At 44.4% G+C, this 16,856-nt stretch overlaps 1 protein-coding gene across 1 annotated transcript in view; it reads left to right on the top strand.

Annotated features, from left to right (window-relative positions):
• Positions 1-11,568, top strand: part of LOC115459671 (TBC1 domain family member 25-like) — a 45,100-nt gene extending 33,532 nt beyond the window's left edge. The window contains 3 exon segments of the mRNA XM_030189479.1: positions 3,995-4,064; positions 4,067-4,182; positions 10,156-11,568. Coding sequence (XP_030045339.1) covers positions 3,995-4,064; positions 4,067-4,182; positions 10,156-11,562 — 1,593 coding nt within the window. The 3' untranslated portion in view covers positions 11,563-11,568.
• The last annotated feature ends 5,288 nt before the right edge of the window (positions 11,569-16,856 follow it).

Below are 16,856 nucleotides of genomic sequence, written 5' to 3'. Positions count from 1 at the left end.
CTGACATAGGGGTCTGTCCTCGGATGTTACCAATGGGAAGGGTGATGTTTCACAAACAAGACTAATATATAGTACTCCTGGGTGAATTCTTTACAAAGATTTTTTTTGAAACTTTTTTCCCAGGGTATTTTAAAATTGTGTATAAAAACAAATTACAGATAAGAATGCACAGTTCCCCTATCACAAAGGCTTAACATTCTTCCTCTGCCTCCTGCACTCTCTTAAGAACATAAGAATAGTCATTCTGGGTCAGACCAATGGTCCATCTAGCCCAGTATCCTGTTTCCAACAGTGGCCAATCCAGGTTACCTGGCAGAAACCCAAATAGTAGCAACATTCCATGCTACCAGTCCCAGGGCAAGCAGTTGCTTCACCATGTCTGTCTCAATAGCCTCCAGGAACTTGTCCAAACCTCCAATCCAGGTGCGTTAACTGCTGTTACTACATCCTCTGGCAATGAGTTCCAGAGCTTAACTATTCATTGAGTGAAAAAATATTCCTCTTATTTGTTTTAAGTGTTTTCCATGTAACTTAATTGAGTTTGTACTTTTTGAAAAAGTAAGAAATCGATTCACTTTTACACTTTCTACACCTCTTAGGATTTTTAGCCCTCAATATTACACCCCCTCAGCCATCTCTTTCCAAGCTGAAGAGCCCTAACCTCTTTAGCCTTTCCTGATATGAGAGGAGTTCCATCCACTTTATAATTTTGGGCGCTCTTCTTTGAACCTTTTCTAATTTCACTATATCTTTGAGGTACAATGACCAGCACTTAATGCAGTTCTCAGTCTTATTACATCCCTTTCCTAATAATTCTTAGCATCTTGGTTGTTTTTTTGGCCACCACCGCCACACACTGGGTAGAAGATCTCAGCGTATTATGTACAACGACACCTAGGTCTTTTTTTTTTTTTTGGATGCTGACCCCCCCCCCCCCCCCCCCCCCAAGGTGGATCCTAGCATCATTCAGATTTTTCTTCCCGTATTACATTTCATCTGCATTTGGATTCCCGATCTTCCAATTTCCTAAGGTCTTCCTGCAATATTTCACAGTCCACACATGTTTTAACAACCTTGAATAGTTTTTGTTGCCTTCAGATTTAATCACCTCACTCGTTCCAATTTCCAGATAATTTATAAATATGTTAACAGTACTGGTCCTAATACAGATCCCTGCAACATTCCACTATTCACCCTCTTCCATTTAGAGGAATGGCCATTTAACTCTACCCTCTTGATTCTGTCCAATAACCAATCCCTAATCCACGTTGCCTCCTATCCCATGACTCTAATTTTCTCAGGAGTCTCTCATGAGGAACTTTGTCAAAAGCTTTCTGAAAATCTAGATATACTATATTAGCCCACCTATATCCACTTGTTATTCACACCCTTCAAATAAATTACTTAAGCTTTTTTTTTTTTTTTTGGAGGGGGGGGCGGTTATATCCCTTTCTGGCAGGCCACCTCCAGATTCTCTACCACCTTTTCCAGGGTATACATCTGCCGGGCTTTCTCTCTCCATCTCTAACTATCTTTCCCTCATTTGTCAAACCCCCAACAAGATCCTTAGTTCTCCATCCCACAGCTATCTCATAGAAACAGAGAAAAATGTAGGCAGATAAAGATCATATGGCCTATTCAGTCTGCCCATCCATGCCATCTACTGTTCCTAGCACTCCCTTAGATGTCCTAAGTACTTGTCCCAAACTCTCTTGAATTCCGATAACTGTTTTAGTCTCCACCACTTCCACTGGGAGATTATTCCACAAATTCACCACCCTTTCCATGAGTATTTCCTCAAGTTACTTCTGAGCCTGGTCCCTTTCACCTTCCTCCTGTGAAAGAGATTCATCTCCCTGTGCATTTATGCTCCTAGGTATTTAAATGTCGCTATCATCTCCCCTCTCCCACCTTTCTTCCAAAGCCTATATATTGAGATCTTTAAGTCTGTCCCCATATGCTTTATGACAAAGACCACTGACCCATTTTAGTAGCCGCCCTCTGGACTGACTCATCCTGTTTCTATCTTTTGAAGGTGCAGTCCCTCCAGAATTGTAGTATCTTTCTCAATTATAAGCACAGCCCCCCATAACTCTTCCTCAGATGCCCTTCCCTGCACACATAATGCTCTTTCTGACCCTCCCTCCCCCAATGCTGATTAGCAGATGAATTGTAGGGGGAGGACAGCTGCTTGTTGGGGTCCTGGCTCTGACTGCTGACTTGAATCGTGGAGGACACCGCATAGCCTCACAGATCACATTCAACAGTTGAACTGAAGTGACAGACGAGGAGGACGTGCTCCAACGTGCATCTGCTCTCCTCCTTTTCCAGTCAGTTTGGTGGGCAGGAACTATGCCCAGAACTCTGCACAGGGACCAGAAGGCAGCAGCAGTTCACAACTCCGGGCATAGTGTTGTGAAATTCCCCCAGGAGTGAATGCAATTCTCATAAGGTGGTACTTTAGATTGGGAGGCGGTTTGTGATAGAGAGTTAATTTAGGCCAGTGTTTCTCAAGCCTGGTTTGGAGGATCCCAGTTGGCTTTTTAAGATGTCTGCAATGAAAATATGTATGAGAGATTTGCATGCAATGCCTCCATTGTATGAAGATATGTCTTGGATTTTCAGGATATCCCTATGAGGATGCTTAACTGACAAGAGGGTTCCACAGACAGCTTTGGGAGTTACTGATCCAGGATTATTGCCCCTATTGAAAATAATGTTAGGGAGCTCCTGTGTTTACACTTGGTTTAATGATTATCAAGCAATGAAAAATTTCCTTTCTTGTCTCTCCCCTTCCTCCCCCACTCCCTGCTTGTTCAAAATGTTAAATATTTGAGTTTCCTCATCTTGAAAAGGGTAAGTAGTAAGAACTGCTTTCATATTCTTTCATATTTAGAGATCTCTGGTCTTGAGAGATGGCTAGCTATTACCCTCCTTTAGGAAGATGAGAGTACAGTTGTGGTACTTGACGTACACATGCAGTAGATTGCCCAGAGGTGTAGAGATACTGGAGATTAAGCTTCCAAAAGACCCTGAGATCTTATTGTTACATGTGCACCCTGGAGGAGGCAAACGACAGTGGGAATTTATTAAACACTATTGAGTAGCAGCGAGAAGCAAACCTGCAACTCAATTGGAAGCAAGAAAAATTACCAGATACAAGAAGCTTCCTTTCTAGATTAATTCATATAGCGTTAATAAATTAACGGCATTATGCAGGGGGAAAGAAGTGGAAAAGGAGTGGGAGAATCCTGGGAATGGATCAGTAAGAAGCAGAAAGGGTGAGACAAGACAACTCTGCCGACCTCTTCCATTCCCTGTATGTAAGTAGCGCCCCAATGCCGTGTGGTGAGAATTTAGGTGCCTGGATTCCATGATCGAATACTGTGGTGAGACAGCTGCAGTGCATCTAAGCATAGGCTATGCAGTTACAGCAGCCATAGACATGGCAGGACTACGGTCACTTAAATACATCAGGATTAGTGTGTAGCTGACAGCCCCACCCATGCTCCCTGCCATATTCTGCAGTATTTCACCCATGCCATTGCAGAACAACGCTTAGGTCACCCAGCTGACGCTTACATGTGTAAGAGCTCACAGTTTGCCCTTCTTATGTACCCATCTCATTGAGTAGGGAATTGAGGTATATTCTCAAAGAACTTAAAGCACTAAGAAAATGAGACAGCAAAATAAGAGGGCTTGGGTAGGATGAAGCTAGAAGGACCAGTATGGAACACATCACAACTGACAAACAAATTCGTATGATGTAGGTTAACTTTTATAATAAAATCTAAAGTAAGGTGAGAGGTCAAATCTCAAATAGTGCTGAGAGCATGGTCCCTTCCACAAGTGACATTAGCAAGGCCAGCTTGATCTTTGCATCCCTCTCATGTGTACTGGTGCTCTGTTTTGGCTTGTGTGTGCTTTATCTTGTTGCTCTAATGGCTCAGCTAAGTATTTCCTTTCAGCATTGTCTTCTCCTCCTCTTCACCAGGTGGGCCGCACCTTCTCCAAAGTGCAGCAGGTGCTGAGTTGGTCATATGGTGAAGATGTGAAACCCTTCAAGCCCCACTCAGCGATGCAGAGTTCCACACCTACCTGAACCATGAGGGCCAGCTGACCCGACCTGAGGAGCTACGCCTGCGCATTTACCATGGGGGTGTGGAGCCCTCCCTTCGTAAGGTAATGTTGCCCTGAGAGAAGGAGGAGAACAAAGTAAAGTCCATATGTGATTTTCTTCAAGGAGGGGGACAAAGGGTGGTCATGAAGAACTTTCAGGACCTCAGCACATCTCTTCTACATCATCAACGTAAGGACTAGAACAGTGCTAGAGCCTATAATTTTTAAAGGGTGCTACAGACTTGTAAGGAGCTGGTGCTGTCTTCAGCCGTTCGTTTTCTGTGGCTCCAGCAGATGGTGCAGGCTTGTGGCCTGGTGCAGCTGTAGGCACAGATTCCTGATGGTGCATAGACCAAGTCTGGGGGACACTGCAGGCAACAGTCCCTTGGGTCTGATTTCCCTCCCCCTTTGAGAACTGATACCAGAAGGTCCTGTAACAGTGGTGTGATGATTCTTCACCCTTGGTAGGTCTAACAGCACAAGCTACTGATAGCACAACCTCTTTCCAGACTGTCTCCCGCTCTCCTGTAGTGCTGTGTCAAATTTGGATTTGTCAGGAGGTCTGAAGTGATCACACTCCCCATTGTACCATCCATTTGTTTCTAGTATGTTTGGGGGGGGGGGGGGGGGAGTGTCGCACTATAGGTGGGGAGAGGCAAGGCGGGGCTTCAGTTACCACTGCCGCATTTATGTGATCGCAGTTTTGCCAGATCTATGACTGGTGTAACTGCAGACGTGTACATGTAGGTAACTCATGTTCAGCCTATCAGCTGGTGCATTGGGCCCGGTTTTGGAGCAGGCGGGCAAGCAGGTACCCAGTTGGCGGATGTGATATGTTGAGATTTAGCACTCTACCTAAAGCAAAGCTGGAGGGATTCCCCAGATTAAACTGTGACCTGGGAGTGAAGGAGTAGCCTAACGGTTATTGCATTGGCCCGAGAACCGGGAGAATTGGGTTCGATTCTCACTGCAACTCACTAACCCTCCATTGCCCCAGGTATAAAATGAGCACCTGTAATATATGTAAGCCACTTTGTAACCACAGAAAGACGGTATATCAAATCCCATCCCCTTTCCCGTGCACGCCAACACATCTTCCACATAGCAGGACGCAGCAGTGCTGTCGCACCAGCAGGAAGGTTAGATTATCACAATCGTCGACTCCAAAAATGCACCACTTCTTATTCTTTATTTAAGAATAGGGAAGACTACTCATGTGATTATTATTATTATTATAGAGCTTACAATCTAAAAATACAGACAAGACAATTAAGGGCGAGGAAAGTACTGGGTGAGAAGGAACAAGGTAGGGGAATTGAGTAGTGGTTAGGAGCCAAAAAGCAGTGGTGAAAAGGTGGGTTTTCAGCATAGATTTGAAAACAGGTAGAGATGGAGCTAGGCGTACAGGCTCAGGAAGTCCATTCCAGGCATAAGGTGCCGCGAGGGAAAAGGAACGAAACCTGGAATTAGCAGTGGAGGAGAAGGGGGACGACAGAGAGATTTGTCCAGCGAGCTGAGTTACGGGGAGGAATGTAGGAGAGATGAGAGAGGAGAGGTAATGGGGGGGCTGCAGAATGGATGCATTTAAAGGTCAGTAAGAGAAGTTTGAACTGTACGCGGAAGGGACAGGGAGCCAGTGAAGTGACTTGAGGAGTAGGCTAGTGTGGGTCAAACGATTTTGGCGGAAAATAAGTCATGCTGCAAATTTTGGACAGACTGGAGAGGAGAGAGATGGCTGAGCGGAAGACCAGTGAGAAGCAAATTGCAATAATCCAAGCGAGAGGTGACAAGGGTTTGGATAAAGGTTCTGGTAGTGTATTCAGAGAGGAAGGGGCGAATTTTGCTAATGTTGTAGACAAAGAAGCGACCGGTTTTGGCCGTGTGCTGGATGTTAGCGGAAAAGGAGAGGAGGAATGAGTTTTGACTCTTAACAGCAAATATGGAGTATCAGTTTGAGCATTTTTTTAAAGCAGTCTGATAATAGTAATAATACATGACACATGTTTCCCACACTTACCACAAAAGTTCAGGGGCCTTTTTACTAAGCTGCATAGGCGCCTATGCACGCCCATTGTGTGCCAATTTGGAGCTACTACCCGTCTACCACTTAGCCCTGGCGATAATTTCATTTTGTACGTGCGTCCAGTAGGCGCGCCGGAAATTTTGCAGCTTGCGACGCTAACCGGGTGGTAATCGGCATTGTACGCACGTAGGTCATTACCACCCGGTAACGTGTGAGACTTTTACCGCAAAGTCAGTGGGTGGTGGTAAGGTCTCAGGCCCAAAATGGATGCACGCCAATTTTCATTTTGCCGCACATCCATTTTCGACCAAAAAAAGTTATTTTTTGCAGGTGCGCTGAAAAATGTACCTGCGCACACCCAATATACGCATCTACACCAGCGCAGGTCATTTTTCAGTGAACTTTAATAAAAGGACCCCTCAGTGTGGCTCACAAAAGAGTAAACTGGACCAACTCCAGGTATATTACACATGATAGTGAACTAACGGTCAAGAAAATAACACTTGAGGGGCATTTTTGATATGACGTCTAAGTCCGACTTTGGATGTTTTGCAGACAACGTCCAAATCTAAATAGGAAAGAAGGTCATTTTTGAAAAAGAAAAACGTCCATCTTTTTTTTTTTTTTTCGAAAAACTGGTTTGTGATTTGGATCTTGTTTTTTGGACGTTTTTGATTTGGACGTCTTGTTTTTTGGACGTTTTGTGATTTGGACGTTTTGGGTTAATTTTGGCCCATTTTCAGAAAAAGAAAAGGTCAATTACAAAACGCACAAAATCAAGCCATTGGGATGTGGTCCCCCTGACATCTCAAGACAGCAATAGGGCACCCTAAGAGGCACTGCAGTGGACTTCATAAAAAGCTCCCAGGTACACATCTTACCGCTCCCTTACCTTGTCTGCTAAGCCCACCCAAATCCACTATCTCCAATTGTACACCACTACCATAGCCCTTATGGGTGAAGGGGGCACCTATATGTTGGGTACAGTGGGTTTCTGGTGAGTTTTGGAGAGCTCACAGTTTCCTCCACAAGTGTAACAGGTAGGGAATGGTAGGATCCTGGGTTCAACTGTCTGCAGTGCGTTGCACCCACTACTAGACTACTCCTAGACTACATGCTATTCTAATGGACCCGAGTATAACATCTGAGGTTGGCATAGAGGCTGGCAAGTAATGTTTTTCATCACATTTGTTGGGGGTAGGGGGGGGGGGGGTTAGTGACCACTAGGGAAATAAGGGGAGGTCACCCCAGATTCTCTCCAGTGGCCATCTGGTTATTTAGGTCACCGTTTTGTGCCTTATTCGTTATAAAAACAGATCTAGCTCAAAACGTCTTAGTTTTAGTCCCGGACGTTTTTTTTTGTTCCATTATGGCTGAAAACGTCTTAAGTCTTAGGAATGCCCAAGTCCCGCCTGGAACATGCCCCACTTGAGATTTGGACATGCTTCTGATGGACTTCATAGAAAAATGTCCAAAAATAGGTTTCGAAAATACTGATTTGGACATTTTTGTGAGAAAAACGTCCAAATGCTGCTTTTATGCAACTTTTTAGACGTTTTTCTGTTTTGAAAATGAGCCCGTCACATTAAAAATTTCTTGAACAAGAAAGTTTTCAACAGTTTAAAAAAAAAAACATTGCCACCTTACATCAATAGGTAATTCATTCCAGTGGCTATCTGCCAAATAAGCGGATGTGCTAGAGAAAGTGTATAAACCACCTGTTTTGAATCTGGATATTGAAAAAGTAGAAAACATCTAGATCCAGTCATAATATTTCTATGTGATAATCTTATCAGATTTACCATTTACTCCGGTACTTCAGTGCTGGAGTGTAGCCAGACTTCGGTGGGAGGGGGGTCCAGAGCCCGAGGTGAGGGGGCATATTTTAGCCTCCCCCCCCGCCATTGCCGACCAACAACAACTTTGACCCCCCCCCTTGACGACCCTTGCAACCCCCCCTCCTGCCGCCAATCCTCCCCCGCCTACCTTTCCTGGCGGGAGACCCCAACCCCTGCCAGTCAAGGTCCTCTTCTTATGGCGCAAGGCTTCGTTTTGTGAGTGCAGGACGTCAGACTCACAGAAACAGAACGAAGCCATGTGCTGGAAGAAGAGGACCTCGGCTGACGGGGGTTGGGCTCCCCCGCCAGCAAAGGTTGGCGGCGGGAGGGGGGGTCGAGAGGGTCGTCGGCAGGGGGGGTCCAGGGCCCCATGGCCCCACGTAGCTACGCCACTGCTTCAATGTGCACAATTTGAAAAAACAAGGCAACAAGGACAACTTGAGCTTGCATTGGGGAAACTCTGTTAAATCTAGAAACCCTAAATATTTATCGCACAGTGGTATTTAATAAAGTTTGAAGTTTAACACTACATCCTTACAACCTAGGTAAAAATGTTAAGAATAATCGATGTGCAACAGCACAATCAATCTAAACACTTCAGACTAAAATTCGATCTTGTACGATGTAGCTTCTACAGTGCAATAAACACCTTCACCTGCTCTTCAAAGAGATATTTATCAAAAATTACTCTTAAAATTTTAAGGGAAGACTCCAGTGGAAAATCGATATTATCAATACATACGTTTTCTCACTTCCCATATTGAATTTGCTGCCACTTTGTTTTATCCTTATTCATTTTAAGTCTAAAGTTAGTTGCCCATCCTATTATATTAATCACCTTAGATGCAATAAGGGACTACATTTCGACAAGTGGACTTCAAAAGGAAAGAAAACAGCTATATCATCTGCATATGTTGAAATTCTAAAACCCAACCCAGCCAACGTTTTACCCAAAAGTGCCATGATTAAATTAAAAAGAATGAGGAACAAAAGAGAGCCATGAGGGACTCCATAGTTCGGAATCCATTCAGAGGCGTAAGATCCATTCATCCTTACTTTATAACTTCTGTTGGTCAAAAATCCTTTAAACCACTGAAGAACCACACCTCCCACCCCATAAAAATCCAAAATAAATAACAGTACCATGTAAGTAAGTGACAGCAGATAAAGACCTGTACAGTTCATCCAGTCTGCCAACAAGATAAACTCATTTACTATATATACCCATGATCCACTTACGGATTTTTAGGGATAGGTTTAATTATTCTTACCCCTTTCTCTGTTTTTCACAGGTTCTTGTTCTGGTAAAGTGCTGAGAGTTTGTGAACCCCAAGTACAGTATAATGAAAATTACTGGATCTTACCATGCTATTTTTGTTTAATTAAACCCAGGCTTATGTAATAAAAGGATATAAAATTAAACAATTTTGTGTTGAGACTGCGGGAGTTGGGTTGGCCGAAATACTGGAATAAGGCCTGAAGTGAGATGTTCATGGAAGAAGGCTCAAATATCAGACAGTTCTGTTTGGAGGAATGGACCACAGTTGATCAGCAGTTACAGGAAACATTTTTAGTTGACATTATTGCTGCTCAAGGAGGTTGCAGTTAGGAATGAAGGGTTCACATACTTTTTCACACACAGATATATTGGTGTTATTTGTCTGAGATCATTGTTCAGTAAGGTTATCTTTCGCTGCTTGGGTTGATGCTAAATTATGCTCTTAGAGTTCATAGCATTCTATCCTGCACATTTTTTGGTAGCAGTCCCAATAGTAACAGACCTGCCAAGTCTCCCGCTTTCACGGGTCATTTCCTGCTGAGAAGTTGGGATCTCCCACTGATTGGCGTCCTGTCCAGTGACAGCAGGAAGCGCCTTCCTAAAGCACCATCTTCTGCTACCGCTGATTCCATGCAGCAAGAGATGATGTTTTATGAGGGCGTTTCCTGGTGCTGCTGGACGGGGAGACCGCTTCTGTAGCCATTGGCTGCTAATCAGCTGTGCTGGGGCATAAAATGGATAGAGTTGGATAGAGCAATGGGGGAAGCTAGGGTGGGCTAGGGTCAGACCCTAAATCTCCTGCTGAGTGGATCGGCCCCCTTGGCAGCTCTGTAGTAATTATGTTTAACTCTCAGTCCTATGTGACTTGATTTTCCTGCTTCCATCCCTTTGCACAGGTGGTGTGGCGCTATCTGCTGAATGTGTATCCAGACGGGTTGAGCGGCCTGGAGCGAATGGACTATATGAAACGCAAGGCTCGAGAGTATGAACAGCTGAAGGCAGAATGGCAACAGCGGGTTACACCTGAAGACCTGGACTTCATTCGAGGCAATGTTCTGAAGGATGTACTACGCACAGACCGGGCCCACCCCTATTATGCTGGCTCTGAGGATAGCCCCCACTTGGTGGCCCTGCATGACCTGCTGACCACCTATGCTGTGGCCCATCCTCGCATTTCCTACTGCCAGGGCATGAGTGATATCGCTTCCCCCATTCTGGCTGTCATGGACAACGAGGCACACGCCTACATCTGCTTCTGCGGAATCATGAAGCGGCTGGAGGGCAACTTCCGGGCTGATGGTGAAGCCATGTCTGTCAAGTTCTCCCATCTAAAGCTTCTGCTGCGTTATTCTGATCCTGACTTCTATGCCTATCTGCTCTCCAAAGGTGCTGACGATCTCTTCTTCTGCTACCGCTGGCTGCTGCTGGAGCTGAAGCGGGAATTTGCCTTTGAGGATGCCTTAAGGATGCTGGAGGTAACTTGGAGCTCTCTGCCTCCTGACCCACCTGAGAAGGAAGTGGAACTGCTAGGCCCACTGGCTGAAACCAAGGAGGGCGATCGACCAGTCCGTCAGCGCCACATGCTGCGACCAGCTTGTGAGGGGTCCTTGCCTGAGGAGGCAGCAGCGACGGTGAACACAGAGCATCCAGGCAGGATTTTCCCTTTGGTGAAACAGGCCAGCTTTGGGGAGTTCAAGTACTATAGTGCTAAGAATGAGGATAGCTCAGAGGAGGAGCCAGGATTTGGTGGCAGTGGCACGCCTGTGTTGGCCCATTTCCGGCAGCCCACTGAGGAGGATGACTGTGGTGAACACGACCCCTTGATCAGAGCACAGTGTCCCACTCCTACTGTGACCAAATCATCTTCTGCCCCTTCCCTGAATCCCTCATCCAGCCCTGAGTTGTCCTCTCCATCTCCTAAGGAGAAAGAAGAAGAATCTGTAGGGAGCCCAGCCCATATCCCTTCCTCGCCATCTGCCCCACCTCCCACTGTTTCACCCCCTCTATCCATGGTCAGCTTGCCCCCACCCCAAGAGTTTGGCCGAGGGAACCCTTTCATGCTTTTCCTCTGCCTGGCCATCCTGCTGGAGCACCGTGAGCATATCATGAAACATGGCATGGACTACAATGAACTGGCAATGCACTTTGACCGCCTGGTGCGGAAGCACAACCTGAACCGGGTCTTGCACCGGGCCAAGGCACTTTTTGCAGACTATTTGCAGTCTGAAGTCTGGGACTCGGAGGAGGGTGATGAGGCTGCTGCTGCTACAACTGCCACTATAGACTCGCCTGCTGCCCTATGACCGTTCCCAACCTCTCCCAGCCCTTCCCTCCCCAATCTCCTGCTCCCCCACTTAACGAAACCTTATAGCTTGTACACTTTTTCAAAAGACGAGGGGAAACGGAAGATGCTGATTTGTGTCCTGGTCAAGTTTTTTGGTTTTAAGCCTATTATTACTATTTTTTATTTAATGAAATGCAAGAAATTTTGTTTCCCCACCATGCAGAAGAGAGAAACAAACTCTTCACAATTATAGAAGGTCATGTCATTTCACAAATGTGTGCCTTTATTGCCATTGCGTTGTTTGATCATAGCGTTTTCTTTTTAAACTGGGGTTTCCTGCTGCAGGTCACAGGACCGCAGAAAAAGTTTCTGTAGGATATATGTTACCAGTGTAACCTGTTTGCAGCTTATCTTACATGTAGGGTAAAGGGGACCGAGCCATTGTGTTTCTGGGTTATGAAGCAATCTTGGAACACACTACACACAAGATCTTGGGTCTGGTCTGTCCTTTTGGCATTGTTGATCCAAGGGCTGCTCGGATTCCAGCTCCATGCTATATGACCTGAACTGCTAGTCTTGTCCTTAAAGTGACCTCCTTATTGTACAGAAGCTGTAGTGGTGTCGTGCTTCTTCCATATCCTGTTATAGTGATTGGCAAATAGACTTCTTGGCCACTCAGCCTCACTTGTTGCTTCCTGTCTATCTTTTCACATACCCTACTCAACCTCTACTCATCAGCCATTCTAGCTACTGTCCCATACAGGCACCCACAACCCTCAGTATTAAAAAGTATTTCCTCAGCTTTGTTTCTCATTCTCCTTCTCCTCATCAGCTAATGAAAGGGAAAACTAAGTTACCCCATGACTGCCTCCACAACTGGCTGGTCTACCGCTGTCTCGAGGTGGCCCAGAAGACCTGAGAGGTTTAACTTGCAAAGCCAATTGCAGGGAGGCTCAGCAGACACTCCAGAGTTCCTGCTGTGTCTTGGTTACAAATGTTACTTTGGACTGGAAATGTCTATTTTTGCACCATGGACGTATCTCATGGCCCATCTTCTTCTGTAACATCAGATTCCCTTTGAGCAGGACTCTGGAATTAGGTGGAACTATTTCAGATGACTTTTGCCAGCTTGATTTGCTGTGGAAGGAGATTCTTTCCTTGTTTTCTAGAATTTGCTGTTCTGTAACTACATGGTTGAAATTCCTTTGCAGAAGGATTTTCTTTTATCAATGAGGGGTTTCTTCATGCTTTTTTGTACTTCCTGCTCAGTTGGAACCATGAACTGGCTCCATGGGCTTTCATTTGCAACTACCTTGGTATGTTTTCCATTTTATATCCTCCCCCCACCCCCACCCCCTCTAAACACCACTAGTCTACTCATTGTAGCAAGTCTCTTCTTTCAGAATCCTACGTGTGGGCTATAAATCTGGCCACTAGGTGGCACTATTGCTCCGTGAGTTTCCCTCTTGTAAGCACTTGTTATCCTCAACCAACCCAGATGACCAGAGCCAGGAGATGGACCCTTCTCTCTGCGTGGCTGCTGTTGACTGAGGTAGCGGAGCTCTGAAAATGATGCTTTTGTTCAGGGAAAACCGATTCATGGAAAGCACCTGATGTCCATTATTTCTTCCTTTTTCCATTACGTCTTCTGACTTCCTCAATCCCTGAAGCACAGGGAGTGTACATGACTTCAAAAGGCTTGAACTGCTTCTCCCTCCTCCCTTGCTTCATTAACCTTCCCTGATTTTTTGGCAAAAAATTTCTCCTACGCCCAGATGGCACTTGTCCCTCCCCTGTCTTTTACCAGAAGACGTGCGGTCCCTGTTTGTGATCTCTGCAATTAAGGTCTCTGTGAAACAGGCTCAGCTGATCTTGTTGCGCTTCACTTGCATGTAGGGAAGTAATGGTTCTGCTTTCACTTATTTCAGTGGTTCTCAACCCTGTTCTGGGGGGCCCACTAAATCAAAAATCTAAAACATTTTTCACATAAATCCCTGCTGAGATTAAAAAAACATTCAGAATCCCCCCCCCCCCCTGGGTATCTTATGCAATATCCAGATACAAATCACCATACATTGTTATTCAACAAGTACAAAATAATCAAAAACTATCTTCACATATATGCATCATTAAACATCCCAGAGCATGATGTTAAATTACAAATAGCAACTAACACCTAAACTCAAAATGTCTTCCACGACGGAACTGACTCCTTAACGTAAAGAGCTGTAGAGCATTCACCAATGGCAAACTGTGAGCAGTTTCTTCAGGGTTCATAAACACCCCCAATAACTTTGGTGTTCCGCAAACATTCTTCAAACTTAATAAATGGTAAAGATACCACGGAGCAGTTTAAAGATTTTTTTTTTTGGCGTTCAGACTAACTTCAACGCTGCATTCCACCAATAGAAGATGACAATCTTGTTGCTTCCAAGGCTCTTTAGCAAAGAGCTAATTACTTCCAAAACTGTTCAGCAGAGGGTTTTAGTTAAAACAATGCCACCTTGGTCTCATGGACCATGTTTCACAGTGTGTTTCCTCAGGAGACCAAATTCTAAAAATAAAAACATAAAAATCTAAGGCGTAAACTAATCCTAGCCAAACTCATTACAAAAACTATTACAAATCCAAAATATATAATATACGTACTGTCTGCCACATCAGGATTGGGGATCCGAACCTCTCTGCTGTTGGCGTACCTGAAAACTGAAGTATTTGTGGTGCTGGAGGACTGGAACGGACTGTCACCGATACAGCAGGTACTCAAGTAGTGACCTTCTGTAAGTGATAGTTGAGGCTTTGCTTGTTAGGTATTTATAAACTGTAAACTCAAATGTTTTTATCCATATGGAACCTCCAATTAGGTGGAAAATAGTGTGTTGGTGTTTTTGTGCCATGGGTGCTAATATGGAGAGCTTATCTTGTGGAATTAGATGTGTATGTTTGTATGACTTAAGAGTTGGTTGTCCAGTAAGATAAGCTGGGGTGGGGTGAGAGTACTAGGGGAAATGGTGCTTTTCTAGTATTTAACCATTACAGCTATTTTTTTTAACCAGGGTGTTTTATCTGTTAAAACTTAAAACCAGAAGCACTAGTGATGATGTAACAGATACTCTGAGGTGATGCATTACAAGGTTCATTCAGGTCATTATACATAGAGCTGCCAGGAGGGACATTTTGGGCCAGTCCTGGATTTTGACAGCACTGTCCTGGTGCGTTATGACACCTGCATCGCTGATTTCAATAGGTAGAATCAGGGACCACAATTACCATACACATTGGAGTGGAGGAGTGGCCTAGTGGTTAGAGCACCAGAGGTGGCTGGTTCAAATCCCACTGCTGCTCCTTGTGACCTTGGGCAAGGCACTTAACCCTCCATTGCTTCAGGTACAAAATTAGATTGTGAGCCCTCCAGGGACAGGGAAATACCCAGTGTACCTGAATGTAACTCACCTTGAGCTACTACTGAAAAAGGTGTGAGCAAAATCCAAATAAGTAAAAACAAACATATAAATTGGTATGTGAGTTTCAAAATAGGATTAGCCCAAAAGTCTCCCTCCTGGAACTGGGTAACCTGGCAGCTTTGTATATAGTGGGCCATGCTCTGCTAGATCATGTGCATTTTATTTACTGCTCCTGCTTATTTTTCACCTGTCTGTGTCATGTTTGCTTTTAGTATTTCTGTGTGTGAATTTCACCCTAATTGCACATATGAAGGTCATTAGAGGAATATTTTATTGACTTTTTTTTTCTTCATAAATTTGGGTAAAACAAATGGTCTGTACCGAGAATTGGCTCTATCATTTCCGCAGGTAGTTTAAAGAATATATACAGATTTTTATTCTGGAACATAGTAAGAACTGTACCAACAGGCCTTGGTCCCCCTCACTTCCTCCTTACAAAGAAACTATCCCTTTTTATTTTGGGTATGGGTAAGACTTGAGCTGTGTCCTCATTTAGGTGGCAGTGGCAGTCCCTGGAGAATAAGGACACAAGCTAAGATTATTTTACAGAAGGTCTAAATCACCCAAGATCACCATAGCCTCCTTTCTTTAGATGATTTCAAATAGAGGAAAATTGGCTAAAAGTCTCAGTATATTGAGATACAAGTTTAAAAGGAAGCGGACAGGGTGATGTAGAAGCCTTCCTTCATAGCAAGGATGGGAGAGTTGTGACAGCAGAATATGACCAATGTACAGAGCATGTACTTTGGTTAATGGGTATATTCCTCCCTGCCATTTGAGTTGAAGGGTTTTCATACTTAGCAGAAGCATATTGAGTCATTGTTTTTTCCATGGAGATGTTCTGCTGAAAACAAACCCAAATCATGGAAAGATACAGTCTTCTGCTTTTCATCTCATACTGAGGAATTTCTTTATCAGTATCTGAACTTTTTTTTTTTTTTTTTTTTAACCTCAAGATCAAACAGCAGATTTGTTCAGTCCAGATTGTAAACCGCTACGGCTGATTAATCTCCCCACCCCTTCACACCCTGAATTGAATACCTTAGAAACATCATCTTTCCCTTTACTCTCCAGAAAATTTCAGTTGCTGCTAATTTTTTCAGTTTTCAAGCGGGGTTAAAAATGATATTTTAAATTTAGCTCTGATAGTATTTAAGTATGTAGACCGAGTTTTGTTTAAACCCATTTGTGTTGTAAGCATTCCTGTACTGTAAGAAGGCATGAAGGAAGATGTTCAGTTTTGTGTAAAAGTGATCCTCCGGCAGTGTGCAACAGTGATCCTTTTGGGTAGTAATAGCTTATTGGCTGCTCTGAATCCCAGCACGTCTACCTCAGTTTACTGGTTACAGGTCACTTTTTCCACTTATTGCAACATGGCAACGAATGGATATACGCAGAATGTGTGTGTTTGGTGCTATTTTTTTTATTTATTTTGCTTATTTTTCTCCGAGGACAAGCAGGCATTGTATTCTCACATGTGGGTGACCTTCATCCACGGAGCCCGGTACAGACACTGCCATACTGCACTGTCATTTTAAAACTTTAAGACAGTGCACCCACTGTGCATGTGTGGGTGCCTTCCCACCTGACAGTACAGTGTGAGACCAGCAGTCTAGCATTTTCTGCGGAGCCAAGAGGTTGGGTTTCTAATCTCTCCTCAGCGCGTCTATTTAGTGCCTTCCCTTTTTGGGACATTTTTCTCTCACCCCCCCCCCCCCCCCCCCCCACCACCACCACCACCTTTCTTCAGCCTTTGAGGCTTCTGAGCCCTTCCTATGGCCGGGAAACAGTGGCTTTTGTTGAGTATCGAATTACTCAGCTCCCTGGGCCATTGAGCCTTTTGACCTTG

Source organism: Microcaecilia unicolor, unplaced genomic scaffold, assembly GCF_901765095.1.
Source record: "Microcaecilia unicolor unplaced genomic scaffold, aMicUni1.1, whole genome shotgun sequence".
NCBI classification, from domain to species: Eukaryota; Metazoa; Chordata; class Amphibia; order Gymnophiona; family Siphonopidae; genus Microcaecilia; species Microcaecilia unicolor.
The sequence above is the reverse complement of the archived record's forward strand: the minus strand, read 5'-3'. Positions and strand labels throughout refer to the sequence as shown.